We start from the raw sequence: 17,986 nt of genomic DNA on the forward strand, positions 1-17,986 counted from the left end.
CTCAGGATGTTGGGGGTCTCTCCCCAGTGACCCTCCACGCCCCCAGCCGTCCTGTTCACTGGAAATGATGGTTTTGTGAGCTGGTGCACACGGACATAAGCACCTGCGCACCGCACTTCACGGTCTACGACACGCTCTTGTACCTGCGGTCCCCGGCTCCTGACCATGCGGGGCACCCCGGCCGCACTTCATACCCCGCACGCTGGGCCACCATCCCCGCTCACACTGCTGGCTGGGCCACACCCCACCTGGCGCTCCTCACCCACGTCTCCCATGGCGCGGGTCCCCTCGGGGCTTCCTTGCGCGGCCGTGGGCAGTTGACTCAGCAGTCGGCTGTGCCCTCAGCTGGGGCTGGCCCCCAACGCCTGCCGTGGCCTCTCTCTGTGGCTGGGGCTCCCGCACAGTGCGGTGGCCACGTTCTAGAGCAACTAGAGAGTCAGCCAGCCAGGGGACCGCCGTGTCGCCCTTCACTCTGTCACTTGTGTCTTGCTCCATCGGTCGAGGCAACCACAAGGTCTGCCCATCTTTAGGGGAGGGAACACGGCCTCCACCTCTCAGTGGGGAGAGCCCGGGCCACAATGTACGAGGAGCATGACATGTCCCAGAGGGAAACTGAGGCTCCGGGTGCTTCTGGGATTTCCCAGGTCTCGGAGCCTGTGCAGACGGGGCTGTGGCCCTGCTTGGCTGCAGGGGGTGAGCACCTCGTGGTGACTCCAGGTTAGCAAGCCCAGGAGGCCCAAGGTCACCTGGCTGGTGGCAAGGGGCTGGGACTGGGACCCTGGAGCCCACGGCCTCCGTCCCTCCCTGCCCTCAGCCCCCATCTGTCCCAGGCCAGCACAGTGGCGCGGGGGCACCGTGGGGTTTCACTACTGTGTTCTCCCCCTTGCTGTGCCTGGTGTACCCTCAGAGCTGGGAGAGGCGGAAGTCAGAGGCCACGCTCTGTCAGTAGTTGGAGGTGAGGTTCAGAGACATGAAGGCATTCACCCTGTCAGCACAGCCCCCAGGTGGCTGAGCTTGAGTCCAACCCAGGCCAGCCAGACCCTGAAGCCTGTGCCCTTCAGTTTCTCCCTGGGGTGGCCGGGGAGATGACCCCCACCCATTCTGCAATCCCCCAATCTCAGCGGGGGTCCCTGACAGTGGCACCACGGCCACTGTCTCCCACGTGTGCTGACCCTGCTGTGTTCCCGGGTCCTCTGCCCCTTCCTGGGACATGGTAACAGCTCTGATGTCCTGCACACCGGCTCCACGCCCAGCCTGGGCTGTGGGGCTGCCGGCAGACAGGCTGTTTGACAGAAGAGAAATCTGAGGTTCAGAGTGGCCACTCAGCCCGCCCAAGTCACTTAGCTGCTGTGAGCCGGATGCAAGCCTGTGTTCACCCTGCACGGCAGCCCAGGCTCAGGGGGCGGGTATCCCTGTGCACCCCAAAGGCCCCCTCCACCCAACTCTCCCCTGCTTGGGGCTCCAGGCCGCCTCCCAGGTGGCCAGTCCCCACCTTCACGCAGGTGATGTCAGAGCCCCTTGTGCTAGCAGTGGCTGCAGAGGCTCTGACTGGACCCAAGGCTCCTCAGGCCGGGACAGAGGGCGTGAGTGTCCCTGGATGACCTGAGCTCTGCTCTCCAGCCTCTGGCACCCATTTGCTGTGGTCAAGCTCCTCAAGCACAATAGGAGCATAATAATAACAGGTTATTTTAATCGAGCACTTAGGATGCACCAGGTGCGTCTTCCCATATAATCCCCACAGGGTCTCGAGGGCAGTGCTGTGATGCCCACATTACAGGTGGCAACACCGAGGCCACAAGGTGGTGGGCCTTGGTGAAGGTCTCCCCCAGAATTCAGGCTCAGGGTCCTCATCCCGCAGGCCACCTGGCAGGTGCTGCACAGCCATGGGCCTCTCTCTCCCTGCGGGTGAGGTGGAGGGAGGCCAGGTGGGCTGCAGCTCCCCGTGTGCCCCCACCCCCTCTCAGGGGCCCTCCGGGTGTGTCCCCGCCCTCTCCCAGGGCCCCTCTGGGTCTGCCCCTGCCCCTTCCCAAGGGGCCAGGCCTCTGTCCTCCGGTCTCCTGCTGCATCCCCCACCCAGGACCCCCAGCTAAGACCTGGGCCCCCTCTGTCTCCTGCCGCCCGGCCCTCCCCACACCATGCCCTGCAGCACTCGCTGCCCCTTGGGCCCGCAGTGTATCCGCAGCCCCCTGCTGCCGCTGCCCCGGCTGCCCCTCTGCAGGTCAGTGGGTGGCCTGGGCCTCACCTCCAGGGGCCCCCCGGGGTCCACACAGGGCTGCACAGGGAGAGCCACGCTGTCTCGCATCCAGGAGACGGAGAGACTCAACCCCGCCCGCCCCCGGCTCAGGCACCCCCCGCGCGGCTGCAGGAACCTCGGTGCCCACCGCATGCTGGCCACGGGGCGCCCCTGAGGCCACCCTGTGTCGGGGCGCCCCCGCAGTGGGGGCCGGTGCTCAGGCGTGTGTCTGTTTCCCAGGGAACCACTCCGGCGTGGTCCTGAGTATCAACTCCCGAGAGATGCACAGCTACCTGGTGAGCTGATGTCCCCGGAGGCCCGCGCCCGGGACACTCTCCTCTGCGCCGTCTCATCCCCGGAGGCGCCGGTGCCTGGACCCGCGTCCCCTCAGAGACCTGCGGAAGCGCCACCTCCTCCAGCTGTCCCCACACACGGTGACAGTTGTCCCCTCTCTTCAGCTCACGCTCGCCCAGCCCACGAGACGCACGGGGGGGGCCCTGTGGACCCCCCAACCCCCTGGACACCAGGCCTTTGGCACCACCCGCTGCCCCCACCCCGACTCTGGGCGCTTCTCTGCCTCTGGCCCCTGCCTGGCTGCCCTGGCTGCTCCACCCTTGCCCGTCACCCTGTTGCCCCAGCCCGAGGCCCGGCCGCCCTGGAGATGGCGGTGAGCCTGCCCGGGCTGCCCGTCACTGCACCGTGGGCCCTGTCCCCGCACAGGGGCTCGGGGGGCCTGCTTTCCTCCTCATCAGCCCTGGGAGGGCGGCTCCTACCTGCATGGCCTCCCTCTGCAGCCGCCCTCGCCCTCTGGGACCTGCCCCAGCCCTGCCCCAGGCCTCCCTCCCACTGTCCGCCTGTTTGTAAACTGCAGATGTTGTAAATACCTCTCTAGGCAGCTGCTTGCATTTTGGGGGTGTGCACCCCTTTCCAGGCAGTAGGCACCTGTGTTGCTTTCTCAGACCCCCCTTCTTGGGACCCCTTCCGGAGGGCCCAGCACTGCTCCTCTGCCTCTCTGGGCTCCGCAGTCTCCCGGGGACTCAGAGCAGCCAGCGCTGTCCCAGCTTTGTCCCCGGTGGCCCTTGGACCACAGGGACCCAGGGCCGCCCCTCGTGCCGATAGCCAGCGGACAGTGTGCTCCCCAGGCTCCCCACCCACCCGCCAAGGTCTCCTCCTCCGGGCGGGCCCTACGCCCAGGGTTCCGAGCTCCCTCACCGTGTGGTTGTGAGGAACCCAGGTGGGAGCCCAGGGACCAGCAGTGGTTTCAGGTGGCGGAACCAGAGGGTCATCCAGGAGTGTACCCCTCATTCTGAAGGTGGAGAAACCGAAGTCCAGAGAGGGAGTGACTTTCCCAAAGTCACACAGCAGGGCAGTAGCAGAGGTGCCCCAGGGACCAGCCCTCTGCTCCCTGGTGCGCTGGTTCAGCTCAGTCACAGATGCCTAGAATCAGGGACACTAGCCCAAGTCTACACCTGCGAATATACGGGGGAGATGTTCACCTTTTGCCTTGAAACCGGAAGTCAGTATTCCCCTCCCTTCCTCCCTCCTTCTCCCCTCCCTCCCTCCACTCCTCCTCCTGTCCCCTCCAGGCAGGGCTCCCCATGGCCCAGGGCCATTCCCTAGGAGGTGGGCACAGCAGAGCCCAGGCCAGGAGCTCACTGGCTGCTGGCGAGTCCAGAATGAAGCCCAGGGGCATTAACCCACCTCCCCTAGGAAAGGAAGGTGGCGCCTGCAGGAGGGGAGGCCCAGGGCCGAACCCTCACACCCACAGCCGCCCGCCTGCACACAGGAGGCCCTCCATCTCTGTGTCACAAATAGGGACTCGGAGACCACAGGGAGGAAGGGGTCACTGCGCCCACACACCAGGCGGTGGAGGCCTCCTTCTCCCCAGGGCCCCTTCTCAGCAGCTGGGGTTCCTGGGTGCCACCCCAGAGGACACCCTCTAGGCCCTTCTCAATCCCCTCCTGGGGAAGGGCTAGGGCCCAAGGACCCGGGGTCATTGCTGTGAGGTCAGTGTGGGAAGATGTGGGGATTCTCTGGACCTTTGCCACGACCTCCCCTCAGCCCATCTGCAGTCTCCAAAGACAACAGGGAGCCCTGCATCCTGCCGTCCATCCCCCCACCCGGCCTGCCCCATGAGCATCAGACACACAGGATCAGACACCTGTCCGCACCATCCAGGTCCAAGGTCAAGGTCAGCACGGAGTCCCCTGGACACGGCCCCCGCCCCCCAGCTCACCAGTGCCTGCGGGTCACCACCCCTTGGACCTTCCTTGACCACTCGACTTCATTCTCTCTGCTGTTTGGGTTGGGTTTTTTGGGGGTTTTTTTGGGTGGTTTTTTTTGTTTGTTTCCCTTAGTTATTTGTGTTTTTCTTGTATTTTGTTATTTCTATTAAGAGTATTTTGAGTGTGTGGACCCAAGAGCCCGGGAATAAGGTGGCATCTGACAAAACCTTACACTTGTCCATCCCCATAACCATATAGATCAGCGTGTAGGTCTGTGGATGATCTGGTTGTACGTTCGAGGTTCTGCATATTTGCTGTGCAGGTGTACGCAGGCGCCTGGGGATAAGGTGTGGTCTGCGGTGGGCAGCTAACGCTTCATTCGACCGGGCTAGGCCCATACTTGGTATATGCACATAACAAAGATGCGAAAAATTCTTTCTTATTTTTCCTTTTTAAAAATCAATAAATCATTTGTGATGCTTTTAACAAAGATTAAATGAATATAATCAGCTTTTGCCTTATTATGAAGCGATTATTCAACGTTTACCTAAACATATGCACAAGGGGCCCCTGGAACTGTGGTCTCGGGGACACAGCGGAGGGACCTGAGCTGTGCCTGACCCTGGGGGCAGGTGGCAGTGACGTTACCCTCTCGGTCACCCTCTTGGATTGGGGACGCGCCACCTGCAACGAACACAACAGCACTCCCCGTCGGCTTTTGAGGCCCTTACCTGCGTGCTGGCTCCCTTCTTGCTCTCAGGGCCAGCGGGAGGGCCTGGAGGCATCGGCCCATTTGCCGGGTGAGGAGCAGAGGCCACAGCGGGCGGAGGGCCGGGAGGGGCCCAGCCCGACAGCACGCTCTGGGGCGATCACGATCTCTGAGGTGCCATGTGGCCTGTTGTGGACGAGCCAGGAGGCCAGACTCACCCGCCCTGGCCTCCAAATGGTGCCTCCTTGGCCCTGGTGGCCGAGCATCCACCGGGGCTGCTCTGGAATTCGGCTGTGAGGTCCTGTCGAGAAACCCCTTCCTTCCCCTCTCTCTGCGTCAGAGACGTGGAAACGCCCCCGGGCTTGCTGTGCAGGTGCATATGCACATTCGCTATGTGGTCCCAGAAGGAAGTGAGGTGAAGCGGGTGGTGGGCGGCAGAGACAGGGCCGGCGGGGTGCCCTGGACAGCAGGCTGGCGCGCCCGAGCATCCTGAGCACTCGGGGACACGGCACCCTTTCCACGGGATGGCGGGGCCGCGGCTCTGTGTCTAGCTTTGCTCCTCAGGTCTGGGCTCCCACGCGTCAGGGGACGGTGCTCGGAAACCTCCCCAGGTGTGGTCCTGACCCCGCCAGACACACCTGAGGCCACAGGGGTCAAGGCAAAGCCGAGCACATGTGGCAGCCCCATCTGAGTGTGGATACGACGAGCCCCAGCAATGGCCAGGCGCCTGGTGCCCTCCGCCAACCTTCAGGGTGTAGGGGCTGCCGTTCCTTTCTGCTGTCCCATCTCCTCCACGGCACTCCCTAGTGCTAACCTCACCCACACCATATGGACCATGGGATTCTGGGGAGCTGGTTCTAGCCGGCCTGGGTCAGCGGTGCTGTCACTACAGCTCTTGTTGAGGTTGGGGTTCAGGCTTGCATTTGCAGTTTCCTGGTTGCCCTCTCTCTTCATTCTCTCCCTCCTTAAGGGCAATTGCTTGAAATGCCAGCTGTGATTTTGTGGGAGATGGGTATGTGTCTAAAATACACACAGGCTGCACCGAGCGGGCTGTCCCGGGGCTTCTGTCCCACCTCTCCTGTGGCCTCGCCACAGCCCACGCCAGCGCCAGGCCGCCCTTTATCAACTCATCCAGAAAAATTGGCCTTTCCCCGTGGATCCACAAGGCAGCCTCCTGCGCGTCGTTCACGGGCATCACGGGTGTCCGTGCGCACGGACTGAGCTGAGGGGGCGCCGGCGTAGAGACGGCACCGTTCCGAATTGCAACGTTGAGGATGAAAACGTGGTAACCAGAATAAACAGAACAGCTGCGGGGGGAGCATCCCGCCGGCCTGCCCGCTCGCTCCGCCCCAGGCTGAAGGGCTGGGAGGGACTGGGTCACGGCGAAGCCCGGAGCCTGGCCCAGGTGGCGGCCCCTCGGCGGGGAAGGGGGTGACAGTGCGCAGTCTGCAAACATTCCAAGATGTCTGGGGCGCCTGGGGCTCGGGTGGTTGAGCGTCTGCCTTCAGCTCACCTCGTGATCCCAGGTCCTGGGCTCGAGCCCCGCATCGGGCTCCCTGCTCGGGGGGCTGTTTCTCCCTCTGCCCTCCCCCGTTTGTGCTCACTCACTCTCTCTGTCAAATAACTAAAATCTTTAAAAAAAAGAAGTAGGATGTGCGCACCTCTGAGAGAGAACGACTCCGCTCTCCTGTCCACCGAGGGGCCGACTGCAAGCGCACAGCGGGCGGTGGGCCAGCGGGAAAGGGCCGTGGTGGCTTCGCGCCACCTCCCAGTATTTACCCAAGGAAACATGGAACGAGGTCAAGTAAGAAGTGAGACTTCCCCAGGGCCTTGCCTGGAACCGACGGTGCCATCTGTGGCCATTCGGCTGGCTCCTGGGACCCCTCTCACCTGCTTCGGTTCTGGCGACTTCCAGGAGGGTCCCGGCCGCCGCTGGTCAAGGTCGGGAGAGCTGGTGTCTCCGGTGCTAAGGGGGAGACTTCCTGGGCAGCTTTCCTGGCCAGTGGCCGCCCCTGCTGCAGAAGCCCCTGCCTCCCCAACGGAGTCCCTCCTGCCAGGGTCACCCAGGGCACCTCTGTTTTCCTGACTCGACCTGACCGGCGCATTCACGTCTTGCCAAGGCCCCCGGAAACCCACTGCTTGTCCTCAGCAGCCCCGACTGACTGGCGGGTTGAGCGGGATGCTTGCGGCGTGTACGGGCCTCCCGGAAACACCTGGGCAGGTGTGCCGCCCTTCCCACCAGGTCGGGAGCTCGCTCGCGGGGGCTTCCCCAAGCAGGTAGAGAGCGGAAAGGTGCACACCAGGTTGTGTGCATCCCAGGCCTGGGGGCTGTGCACTCCTGTAGGAAATGCCACGCCTGGAACGGCAGCTGCGACTGCTCACCCATCACCTCCTCGGGTCATGTGCTCTCCTTGCCATTCATGGGAAAGTAAGGAAGGGATGGGGATGCGACTGGAGTCACCACACGGGGGCAGGTGGCACTACTCTCTCGTGGGATTGCCTCTGTTCATGATCTTCGCAGGTAGGGGCTCCCAGGGTGACCCCCTGGCACTGGGGACCAAGGAAGCTTCTTAGGCTGCTAGGTTGCTAAGGACGGCTGCCACCTGCGTGTTCAGAACAGAGGGAGTCATCACGGGGTGGGCTCAGGGACACACCAGACCCGCGGTGACACAGTGGGGGCCAGCGCTCCACCAACAAGCCCGACAGCCACACGCACCTGCTCTGGCAGGTGGCCTCACTGGCGTCGGGGTCCCCAGGAACTTGCCGCAGGTGAGAGCCAGCGTCCCCGAATGCCCTAGAGCAACGAATTTTCTCTCTCCAGCACATGTCCCTGCTGTAAGTACGTTTGGGGCAAGTTAGGAGGAAATCCACATTCCAGGTTCAGGTCAGCATCAGGCCTCAAGGGCCTGCAGCCCCCCCCCCCCGGGGTCCCAGGGGCTCCAGGGACATGACCCGTCCAGGTCTGGGAAGGAGTGAGGACTCAGCCACCCTCGTCACTATAACTGCCAGGTCTGGAGCGTGCTTTGTTTTGGGGGGCCCGAGCCGTGACTTCAGTGGACCGTCCACCTGTCCATCCACAGAACACCACGGTCAGTCCCTGCGCACATCCCTGCAGCCCAGTCGCCATGATTCACTTCACACAGTAAGCCCACATGTCTCTGGAAGGTTCCAGCTGCCATCCAGACTCTGCTGCCCGGGGTCCCATCTCCCCTTGGGATTCGGGGACCCAGGCTCAGTGGTGACAGCCCTCTTCTCAGCTCCAACCTGCAAAAAGCAGCCACTACAACATGTTTTTCTAGAATGCTCCCTGGACCAACGACCCCCTTCTGCATTGCTGGTGTCCCCTGGACGCCCTGGGATCAGGATGATGGGTAGGGGGAGTCATCCACATACATCCCAGCCTCGGGCTTCTCCTGGGTGCCCCATAGAGCACCCGCAGTCCCAGCACGCTGCAACCAGAGGCCGGCGTCGCTCCTCACAGCCCCCACAGTCTCTGGCTGCACGTGTATTGGGGTCACGCACCTCGCATCCGTCCCAGTGCCAGGTGGCCGCAGCGAGGCCGGGGTTCTGCTTGCCTGTTCCTCGTGTGTCTGCAGCACCCCAAACACAGTGGGCATTAAACAAATAAATCCCTAATGAGGAAATGAATGAAGGATGAGCTGAGGAAGCAGAGTGTCCGTCCTGCGGGCCCAACACTCCACAGTCGGGGGGTCTCGCCTCCATCGAAGCCTCACGGTGCCGAGGACCAGAGGCCTGTCCTCGGCGAGCGCACGGCAGCCGGGCGAGCCCATGTTGAAAAGTGCGGGCGTAGTGCCCGATGTGGGCCAAGCACGGGTGGGTGTGGCTGTCATTGTCACCGTAGGCGGTGGGGTCGGCATTGCTGTTGTCCCACGGGTGTTTGCGAACAGCATCTCCGGGCCAAGGGCTGTGCTGGGCAGCAAAGATGCCGAGACAAGCGGCCCGTGCCGGCCCCTGAAGAGCTCCCGGCCCCGTGGAACACGGAGCGTGTTTAAAAACACCTCAAACAGAGCAGAAGGTCGCGGGGCAGTGGACGGTCCTGCTCCTCCTGTCGGCTTCATCCAGCAGGATGGGACGGGGACGCCACGTGCATCTTGTCCAGGGCAGCAGCACGGCGAGGCGTGCAGGGAGGGCTCAGGCACGCACCTGCCTGCGCCCAGGTCCTCAGGCTCTCAGTGTCCCGGGAACGCTGAGCCCTCGTTGGAGAGAAAGGAAGGGGACACGCGGGAGGCCTGGCCGCCCCGAGGGATGTTTCCTTGTAGCTTCCAGTGGGGCCCTTCTGCCTGTGGGGGCATCCAGAGTGCTCCAGGGCAGGGAGGAGGAGAGAGCCGAGCACAGGGGGAGGGAAGGCTGTAGCCCAGGGGGTGGGCGGATGGGAGGGTGGCCCTGCTGGTCGGGCTCCTTCTACTGTGTCGTTATCGTTGGGGGTCCCCAAGATGCCACTCGACGTGGTGGGATGAGGAGGCCATGCGTCGTGTGGGGAGAAGTGGTCCTGGGGGAAACTGAGTCACACACTCACCACCATACACGGGAGGGACACAGTTCTCCAGGAGGCGTGTACCTGAGATGCCCAGGGAACATTCCGCGAGTGTCCTGATTGGCTTAAGCAAGGTGGGCGGGTGCAGGGGGGGGCGCCCCCGGGGTTCAGGGAGGAGGGCCCAGCCGGTGCCTTGCCTGTTGGCCTGCGGCTCCCAGCTCCGTGTGCCCTCACCGCCTCCCTCCCTCCACACCTCTGCCCCGGGGTCACCCGGCCCCGCCACCAGCTGCTGCTACCATTCCCAAGTGACCCGAGCTGGCCCGGCGGGGGTGTGGGCAGGAGGAGCCGAGTCGTGAGGACCACCAGCCTTCCTGAGCGGACGGGCTGACACCGCAACGGCAGCGTGGGGACAGGCCGATCTGAGGGCGTTCGGGCCATGTAGGCAGGAGGGGCTGCGCGAGGCTGGACACAGGCCTGGTTGTGCTTGCGTCCAGCTTGCCTCCCATGGCCTCTACCGCCACCTGGGGCCAGCTCCGCACGGCGTCCTCCGAGCTTGGACACATGCCGAGGTCATGCCCCTTCCCTGCCCGGAGCCTTCCAGGGCCTTCCAGTCCCACCGGAAAACTCGATTGTGTCCCGAAGCAGCCTCTGCTGGCCGCCCCCGCCCCGCCCAGCGCAGCCCAGCTGCCCACCCAGAAGGACCCTCCTTCCATGCAGCATCTGCCTCCCTCCCGAACCCCCTCTTCAGGGGAGCCTTGCTCCATCTGCATAGGGCGGACCCCACGGTGGCCGTAACGGGCCAGCTGGAGGGGTGCTCGTCCCCGCTGTGGGTGACGGGAGTCAGGGCACGAGCCAGCTATTCCATCCAGACTGGCCGACCTCGGAGTCCCGGCCCTTTGCACAGACTGGGATGTGTTACCAAGTAGGTTTGTTGTTACTCAGAAGGGAGAGTCCAGCAGATCAGGAGGGGGCTGCCACGGATCAGCCAACTCGTTACACTCACAGTTCTCCAGAGGACAGCCACGTGGGGCCACACGGGGGACAGTGACCTGAAAACAGGAACAGGAGCCTTTATGCAGGCTCACGGGAAGGAGCCGGTGGGCAGCGCCAACAGGCTGAGGACTGGCCGGCGTGAGGGAGCTCAGCGGGCTCTGGACCAGGGACTCCCTGCTGTCTGGCACCCGGCCCTACAGGGAGCAGGGAAGGGGGTCCTGGGCCTGGGCGCGGGGGTGCCACAGTGGACATGGTCGGGGGCTGGGCTCCAGAGTGCTTGGTGAGCATGTGCGGTCTCGCCCCGCCATCTCCGGGAACTGGCCGGCCCTGGAGGGCAGTCTGTCCGTCCAGGGGCAGGCCTGGCAGCTGGTAGCTCTGTGGGCCCCCAGCCCGGTGGCAGCTCCAGATGGACCAGCTGGAGCGAGCTCCCAGGTCAGGAGGTGAGCGTCCTGGACCCGCTGCCCGGGTCAGCCTCCCTCCCGTGTCTCCCACCGCGCTTCCCGACTAACTGGTCCCTCCGTATGAAGACATGGCCCCATTGAACAGCATCGTAAAATTGATGGTTTCCATCATAAAATTTCTGGATCACGGACGTCAGCTGAAGTTTCCCTGCTTCCCATGAAGGAGCTGGGCCAGGGAGGCTTCATGTCACCCGCCCCCAAAACTATAACACACGTGATGGATGTCCCTGAGTCGTCTCCGTGGTTTTAGAAAGCAAAGCCGGGAGCTCTGCTGTCTTCTAGCCCAGTTTTAACAGAAATCAAAGATGTGCTTCCTATTCCATCGGCGGCCCACCAGGACATGACCAGCGTTCAAGACCCGAGGAGGAGCATCGTTAAGGCCGGCTCAGGAAGCCTCCCCGAGACACAGAGGCCCACGTGGAACAGCTGATGCCGGGGCAGGGCACACGCTGCCCCCCGCTTCTCCACGGGGCGTGTGGCTTCGGTGCCTCTAAGTGCATGGGGTGCTCTGGGAACCCCCTTCCTGTAAGACAGAGGGAGGATGGTCCACCTCCGGCCTCCCACCATCTGCCATGTGACCAGCCCTGCCCCACAGTGTAGGGAGAGTTCGGGGTGAGGGGTACCACTAGGCCGTCTGGCCCTGCCCCAGGAACAGTGGGTGTGGGTGGACACTCGGTCACCTGGACACCCCCAGGGTCCCACACAGACACAGGTCACTGGGCCGTGGCCCACACCTAGCCCCGGATCAGACCTGGCGTCTCCGGCAGACTCCAGACCAGCGGGCCCACGCTGATCTCGCCCACGCAGCACCTGCTGCCCGTCCGTGTGTTCTGCCCAACGACCGGCCGGCCCCGCCGCTCGGGCCGAATCCTGCCTGTGCGAGCTCCCTGCGCGGGCCCAGGTCAAGGAGCACTCGGGGCAGAGCCAGCCACCGGGGCAGGGGCACCCGCTCGGTATTGTCAGCCGGCTCAGACCGGGCGTGCGCACCTGCGGGTGGCACTTCTGCCTCTCTGACACCAGGCAGGTGTGGCCACACAGACCTGCCACGGCTGTCACTCGGACTCATCCTGGTCCTGGCTGGCAGCCGTCCTCCTCATTGCACCCACACGAGGAGGCTGGGCTCGCCCAGACTCCCATCTCCCTCGCCCCTGTCCTGTGTCCCATCTGCACGCCCCTCGTTCCCACCCTCCCCCCCCTGCTCCTGTTGCCCTCGATGGCAACATCTTTCCCTTGCTCTGCTCCCCACTGAACTCCTATTCACACAGTGTGACCTCGCTCCAGCACCCACCCTACCCACCTGTCCTGAGGGCAGCTGCACCTCCCCCCTGTGACACAGGTGTCTCGGCATTGGCCTGCACCCCCGAGGGGCTGTTCATGTGAGGACAGGGCTTCTGACAGCAACAGGCACATCTGACCACTGTTTCCAGCGCTTGACCCTGGAGCCCGGCCCTCTTCAATTGCATATTCGGTCCGTGGACTAACAGCCACTTGAAAATACAGTATCTGAGGCTCTTCGATGGAAGAGGATCCTTGCTCATAGAAACAAAGCGCAGCGCCCACCTTCTCCCTCACCTGCTCCTTGCTCCCCCTCCTCTCCCACCTGGCAGGTGGCTGTCAACAAAGTGCCCCCCTTCGGCAGAAAGGAGGGCCGGGAGTGAGGACACGGAGGCTGGCTGGAAGCGTACAGCTTTATTGGTAACACACAAATGAGGCACGCCGGATGGCGCCAGTCCGTGGGCTATACACCGTGTGAAACAGTAGAAAAATCAGTTAGTAAAGCAGATAATTCAGGTGAGGTGATTACAACATGGAGCAAATGGCCAGAAAACTGGTATTTCCATCGGAAGTTTCCTCTGATAAAAGTTCTTAGTTTATGAATTAAATACACTGAGAAACACAGTGAAAATATATCTACAGTCCTCTAAAATGGGCACCGCCAACAGATTTAATTAAAAAAAAAATCTTTGCTGTTTCTTGCCTGTTTCTTTCAAAGAGAATTTTAAATATGACTTTAGTTTTTAAAAAATACAGTAAGGAAATAATTACAATCTTACTATGAAAACATTTTACAACTTAGAGCCGTGGTCAATTAATGCTAAATATTTATAATTTTAAAAAGTTTGGTGTTAAAATTTAAAGTCACTGTTTCCTTTCTCATTAGAAAATCAAATACAAAGATTATCTTATTAAAAACGCCTTTGGTCCCTAAGAATCGTGATCTGATGATCCTATGGCGAAAACGCGCCTTCCCCGGGCAGCACTCAGGAGCCCTGGTGACACCTGCCCAGGCCAGGGGTGGGCACCTTTCCCCGGGGGAGGCAGTGGGGGCGCTGTTCACAGAAGAGGGGCCAGAGGGGCCTTCGTGGAGAGGAGCCCCCTGCGAGAGGCTGTGCCCACCGCGGGGCACGGGGTGCAGTTTACCTTCATGTATTCACAGTATCAACCTGGCCCATCATGGGGACAGTGATGAGCCAGCAGTGACAACGGGAACAACAAAAAAAGAATAAGAATCACTCTCTTTAAAACAATGCCACAGATTTGAAAAACTTCCCATTAAGAAAAAAAAAATCATTTTTGGAAAACAAACGAGGAAGGCAACAGTTGAACATCTGAGCGGTGCCACCTTGAGGACCCCGGGGGGCGGTGGAGACTGCAGCCATCCTGGAAGAGGCACCTGCAAGGGGTGCGCCGGCTGGGCCACAGCGGTCCTCGCTGGCACGAGGGGCCCCGTCCCCAGGCACCCACCCTGCTGCCCACCATCGGGAGGCCCTGCCACAGCACTGGGGGAGCGAACCCAGAGTGCTGCCTGCTGTGACTCCAGCCCCTCCCGAGAGCACGCTGGCAGCCGGCTTCTGCCCACAGCCCCCGGGCCCGCCCCCAGTCGTGCGCCTGTCCCCGTGCAGACCTGCACCCAGGTTCCCGATGGTTGCTGCGCTTCAGATGGGTCTGAGTCTCCTTCCTGGGGGTGGATGTGGGGCCGAGCGCACACACGGTGTGAAACAGGCTTTGCAAAAGGTGGCAAATCTCCAACCTGAGTGCTTTGGGGGTTTTGGAACTCGGACAGTTGAAGTGAAGGAGGACGATCGGGCTCGAAAACACCAAGGTGTGCGAACAGGAGGTGGACAGAATGGGTTTACACCAGGGTGTATGCACAGTCATTCAGAGAAGACCTGGGAAAGATCCAGACTCATCTGGACCATTCCCCAGCCCCATGCTGGTTCCTAGGTGGTGGAACCATCCAGAAGCCCGGAGAGGGCAGGGATGGCTGGTCTGACCCGCACAGGGCCTTGCCCCACCCTCTACTGACTCTGAACAGGGGAAAAGTGACCGTTTCTGCTTGTTTTGCGCCACGGGTGACGCCCTTAACCACTATTTTGTTTCTGTGCGTAAGGTGGGTGAGTGATTAAAGACATTATAATCACATAAAACTGGAGGAGATTTTGAAGGTTGATGACACCAAATACAGCCGGAGGCAGAGCTTGGGGCTGACGGTGAAGCTTTAGGTGCTAAGGGAAGTGGCCATGACCCGCAGGGTGGCCCATCTGCACGGCCGCCACGCTCCCTCCACTTTGGGTCAGGATCCTTTTACTGTGAACAGGACCATCTGTGACGGGACGGGTGACGCCTCAAGGGGACTGGGACTTCTCCCAGTGGCAGGTGTCTGGCACCCCCGCAGCGAGCTCCCGAGGCCCACCTGCTCCACGTGTCAGCTGCGGCCGCCGGGCGGGGTGCTTGGGGAGGGCCATAAAATGACATCACTGCCAGAATTCTGACAAGACGTCTAATGTGTGTCTAATATGTACAGATATAAATTAAAAACTCTATTTATTGAACATATACAAATAAATAACTTATTTTGAAGCAAATCCTTTCACCTAACTTTCTGATCAATCTAAAGACACCAAGGGGAACACACAACATCACGGGAGCCTCGCTGTCGGCGGCCTCGCCCTCCACGCGGCCCGCTTCCAACGGCTCCGTGGGACCAGCAGGATCCGTCTAAGCTTGCCATCCTTTTAAAGGGCTTACGCTTGGGAATTTGAAACCTGGGTTTCGACACAGAATAGGTACACCAGGAGTTGAGGACCAGGGTCCAAATCCTGGCTCTGGCTCCGACGGGCCATGTCCTTGGGCAAACCCATGGGGATGAGGGTCCCCATGCCGCCCAGGATCTCCCTGGCTGTGCTGGGCCACGGTCAGGAGCACGGGCTGCTTAGGTTTCCTCTCCTAATGCTCAAAACCTGCGGGCTGCTTGGGCAAAGCTGGCTGCCAAGCAGGTTGGCCCAAGTGCCTTTGCGAACCTTATTTGACCAGAAGGCAGCAAAAACCTACCGTAGATCAAACTTTTTCCTTTTACAGAAAATCAGCTTCCCACACAGACAGACAACGGAGGACAGGGCTCCTCTAACAGCACCGGGAAGATGGACCCAGAGGCTTTGGGGGCCTCCTCCCTAGATTTCCTGGGGGCAGGGGTCGATCGTGCTGGGTGCCAGGGAGATGTGCCCTAATCTGCCAACATGTGATGGGGGCCCACGTCTCCGCTGGGATCAGCTCCAGCCCCCGCTCCCTGCTGCAAACTGTCACCTTCACAGGAGACTACTTGCCTGCTCTATGGCCAAAATCTCATGCAGCCATGCGGGGCCTGAGAGCCCTGACGTTGGTTTGACCCCAGTCCTAAGAAGGGCCTATGGGAGAGTGGCCGAGCCCTGGAGGGGCTCTGGAGGCGTGCTGGGACGGGGGGAAAGCATGGAGACTGTGTCGTGCCTTCCATCCCTGTATTTGGTGGATGAAAGGCTGACACCTCCACGCTTCCACATTTCAGCAGGAAGCGCCCTTGCATAGGTGTGTGACTCACGCCCCCCAATCTGCCTGCAGAGGGATCCTGGGGTGACCCACTTTCATCGCATCAGGGGCTGCACCTGGCCATAGCTGAGGATTCCTGAGACGGTCCCTCTGGAGGCACAGTGGAGTTGGCCGGTTCTCAGAAGTGCCGCACAGGCGCCGAGACCCGGCCTCAGCCCGAGGGGCTAGGAGCAGCCCCAGCATACCCGCGCTCTGGCCTGGGTTTGCAGGGGGAGGCAGGGCCACGGGGAGAGAACAGACGCTCTCGCTCGGCTCAGGATGCTAGGGTTCTAAGGCCAAGCGACTTCCAGGACCTGCTTCCCTCTCAAGGGGCTAGCCCGTCCTGTAAATGGAAGCGCCATCTACATCCGGTGAGACCGGGTCACCTGCTGGCTCTGAGGGGCAGACAGGGTCGGGGACACTGGGGAACAGGGTGGGGAACACACATTAGTGAAGCAGCAGACACTCTGCTGCCTTTCAGAAGCAGTACAAATAATTAATAAAATACGATACAGAATCTCTGAAAAACCCTTAGAGCGAAGTGCAACACACAATTAAAAGAAATTTTTAAAAAGTTTAAAAAGAATGGCAGCTTTTCACGTCATGGTGACGAAAGCATTTGTCCAGAGGAAAGACAATGAAAAGGTAACAGATGCTTCACAGCACGGGTTTCTCACGCACCCGCCTCTCGTGATGAGGGGGAGGGGCGCGTGGGAAGGGCACGCTGAGGCACGAGGGGGGCAGGAGGGCGCGCTGTGGGAGGCCCCGGCCTTTTCAGCAGGCGGGCGTGACGGTCCCAGGGCCCACGCCAGCCGCGCTCACCTGCCAGGGGCCCGGGCCTCCCGCCAGCCGAGGCCTCAGCGGGGGCACTGGCCGGTCCCCCGCGGTCAGGGTGCAGGGGACACGGGGAAAGCCCTCACTGAGCTTCTCGTTTGCCGTAGGACCTCTCTACCTCCCTACTGCTCTCCGACAGAGAGAGGTGGAAACCAAAGTGTTATAAGTGAATTTCTTTAGAAGGAACAAGTACAGTAGCAAGAGGACACGCGGGCGGGTCTGGCGCTGGCGTCGCAGCTCAGTCACAAACCCTGGCGTCCTGCGCAGTGGCCACGCGGGCGGAGCTTCCTGCGGCGGTGGCGGCGGGGCAGCGCCTGCGAGCGGGGCGTCCTGCCGTCCCTCTACGTGCCGTTCTTCAGCTCCCATTCCTAGGTGTGGCGAGAGGAAGGGTACAGGTCAAAGTGGCCGGGTGCTGGGAGACAGGCTGCCCCCACGGCCGCCGGCCGCCTACAGCGTGGAAACCGATGAGGTGGCCACTCAGGAGTTCGAGGACTACCGTTTGACCCAGGAATTAGATCAACGATGGGGCCCTTGGGCTGATCAAGGGGAAGGTGTGTGTGGACGCAGGGCCTGGCACCCGGTGTGGTGGGCTGGTCGGTGGGAACACCCAGCGCCTGCTGAAATTTCCAGGGCTTTGTTCACTGGGCCGTGAGCTCACTCGCTGCACACCTCTGCACATCTTATGAAATTAGGCATTTCTCACTTTTTCTGAAAAGCGGAGCATCAGCCAACATGGCAGAAACAAGGTCAAAACAGACCACCCTCCACTTCAATAAAACCACACGGGGGCACCTGTGGGGCTCAGTTGGTGAAGCGTTCACCTTTGGCTCAGGTCAGGATCTCAGGGTTCTGGGTTCGAGCCCTGCATCGGGCTCCTTGCTCAGCGGGGACTCTGCTTCTCCCTCTCCCTCTGCCCTGCCTCCACTCGTGCACTCTCATTCTCTCTTGAATAAATAAAATATTTAAAAACACACACACATGAGCACTTTCAGGCAGGTGTGCTGAGAGGAGGAGGAACTCGAGTGCAGCCTCCCCCTGTTCTTCCTCAGTGCCCTGAGGCGGCCACAGGGCCGAGGAAGCAGGTGTCCAGAGGGAAAACAGAGGCTGGCATTTCCCCTTCCCAGCTCACCAATCTGCCCCCGGGCCGTGCAGGTTTGATAGCCAGGACAGGCATGCATGTCGTCTCACCGAGGA

General features: G+C 61.4%; 2 protein-coding genes across 14 annotated transcripts in view; one reads left to right on the top strand and one right to left on the bottom strand.

Moving 5' to 3' along the window:
• Positions 1–4,969, top strand: part of SORCS2 (sortilin related VPS10 domain containing receptor 2) — a 459,215-nt gene extending 454,246 nt beyond the window's left edge. Inside the window, exon 27 of the mRNA XM_025437086.3 lies at positions 2,474–4,969. Within this exon, the coding sequence (XP_025292871.3) occupies positions 2,474–2,538 (65 nt within the window). The 3' untranslated portion in view covers positions 2,539–4,969. The remainder of the gene's footprint in view (positions 1–2,473) is intronic.
• Positions 4,970–12,790: 7,821 nt separating this feature from the next.
• Positions 12,791–17,986, bottom strand: part of AFAP1 (actin filament associated protein 1) — a 142,279-nt gene continuing 137,083 nt past the window's right edge. For all 13 annotated transcript variants that reach the window (XM_049108525.1, XM_049108524.1, XM_049108523.1 and 10 more), the window contains one exon: positions 12,791–17,160. In XM_049108525.1, the coding sequence (XP_048964482.1) occupies positions 17,134–17,160 (27 nt within the window). In that variant the 3' untranslated portion in view covers positions 12,791–17,133. The remainder of the gene's footprint in view (positions 17,161–17,986) is intronic.

This window comes from Canis lupus, chromosome 3 (genome assembly GCF_003254725.2).
Source record: "Canis lupus dingo isolate Sandy chromosome 3, ASM325472v2, whole genome shotgun sequence".
Classification (NCBI taxonomy): domain Eukaryota; kingdom Metazoa; phylum Chordata; class Mammalia; order Carnivora; family Canidae; genus Canis; species Canis lupus.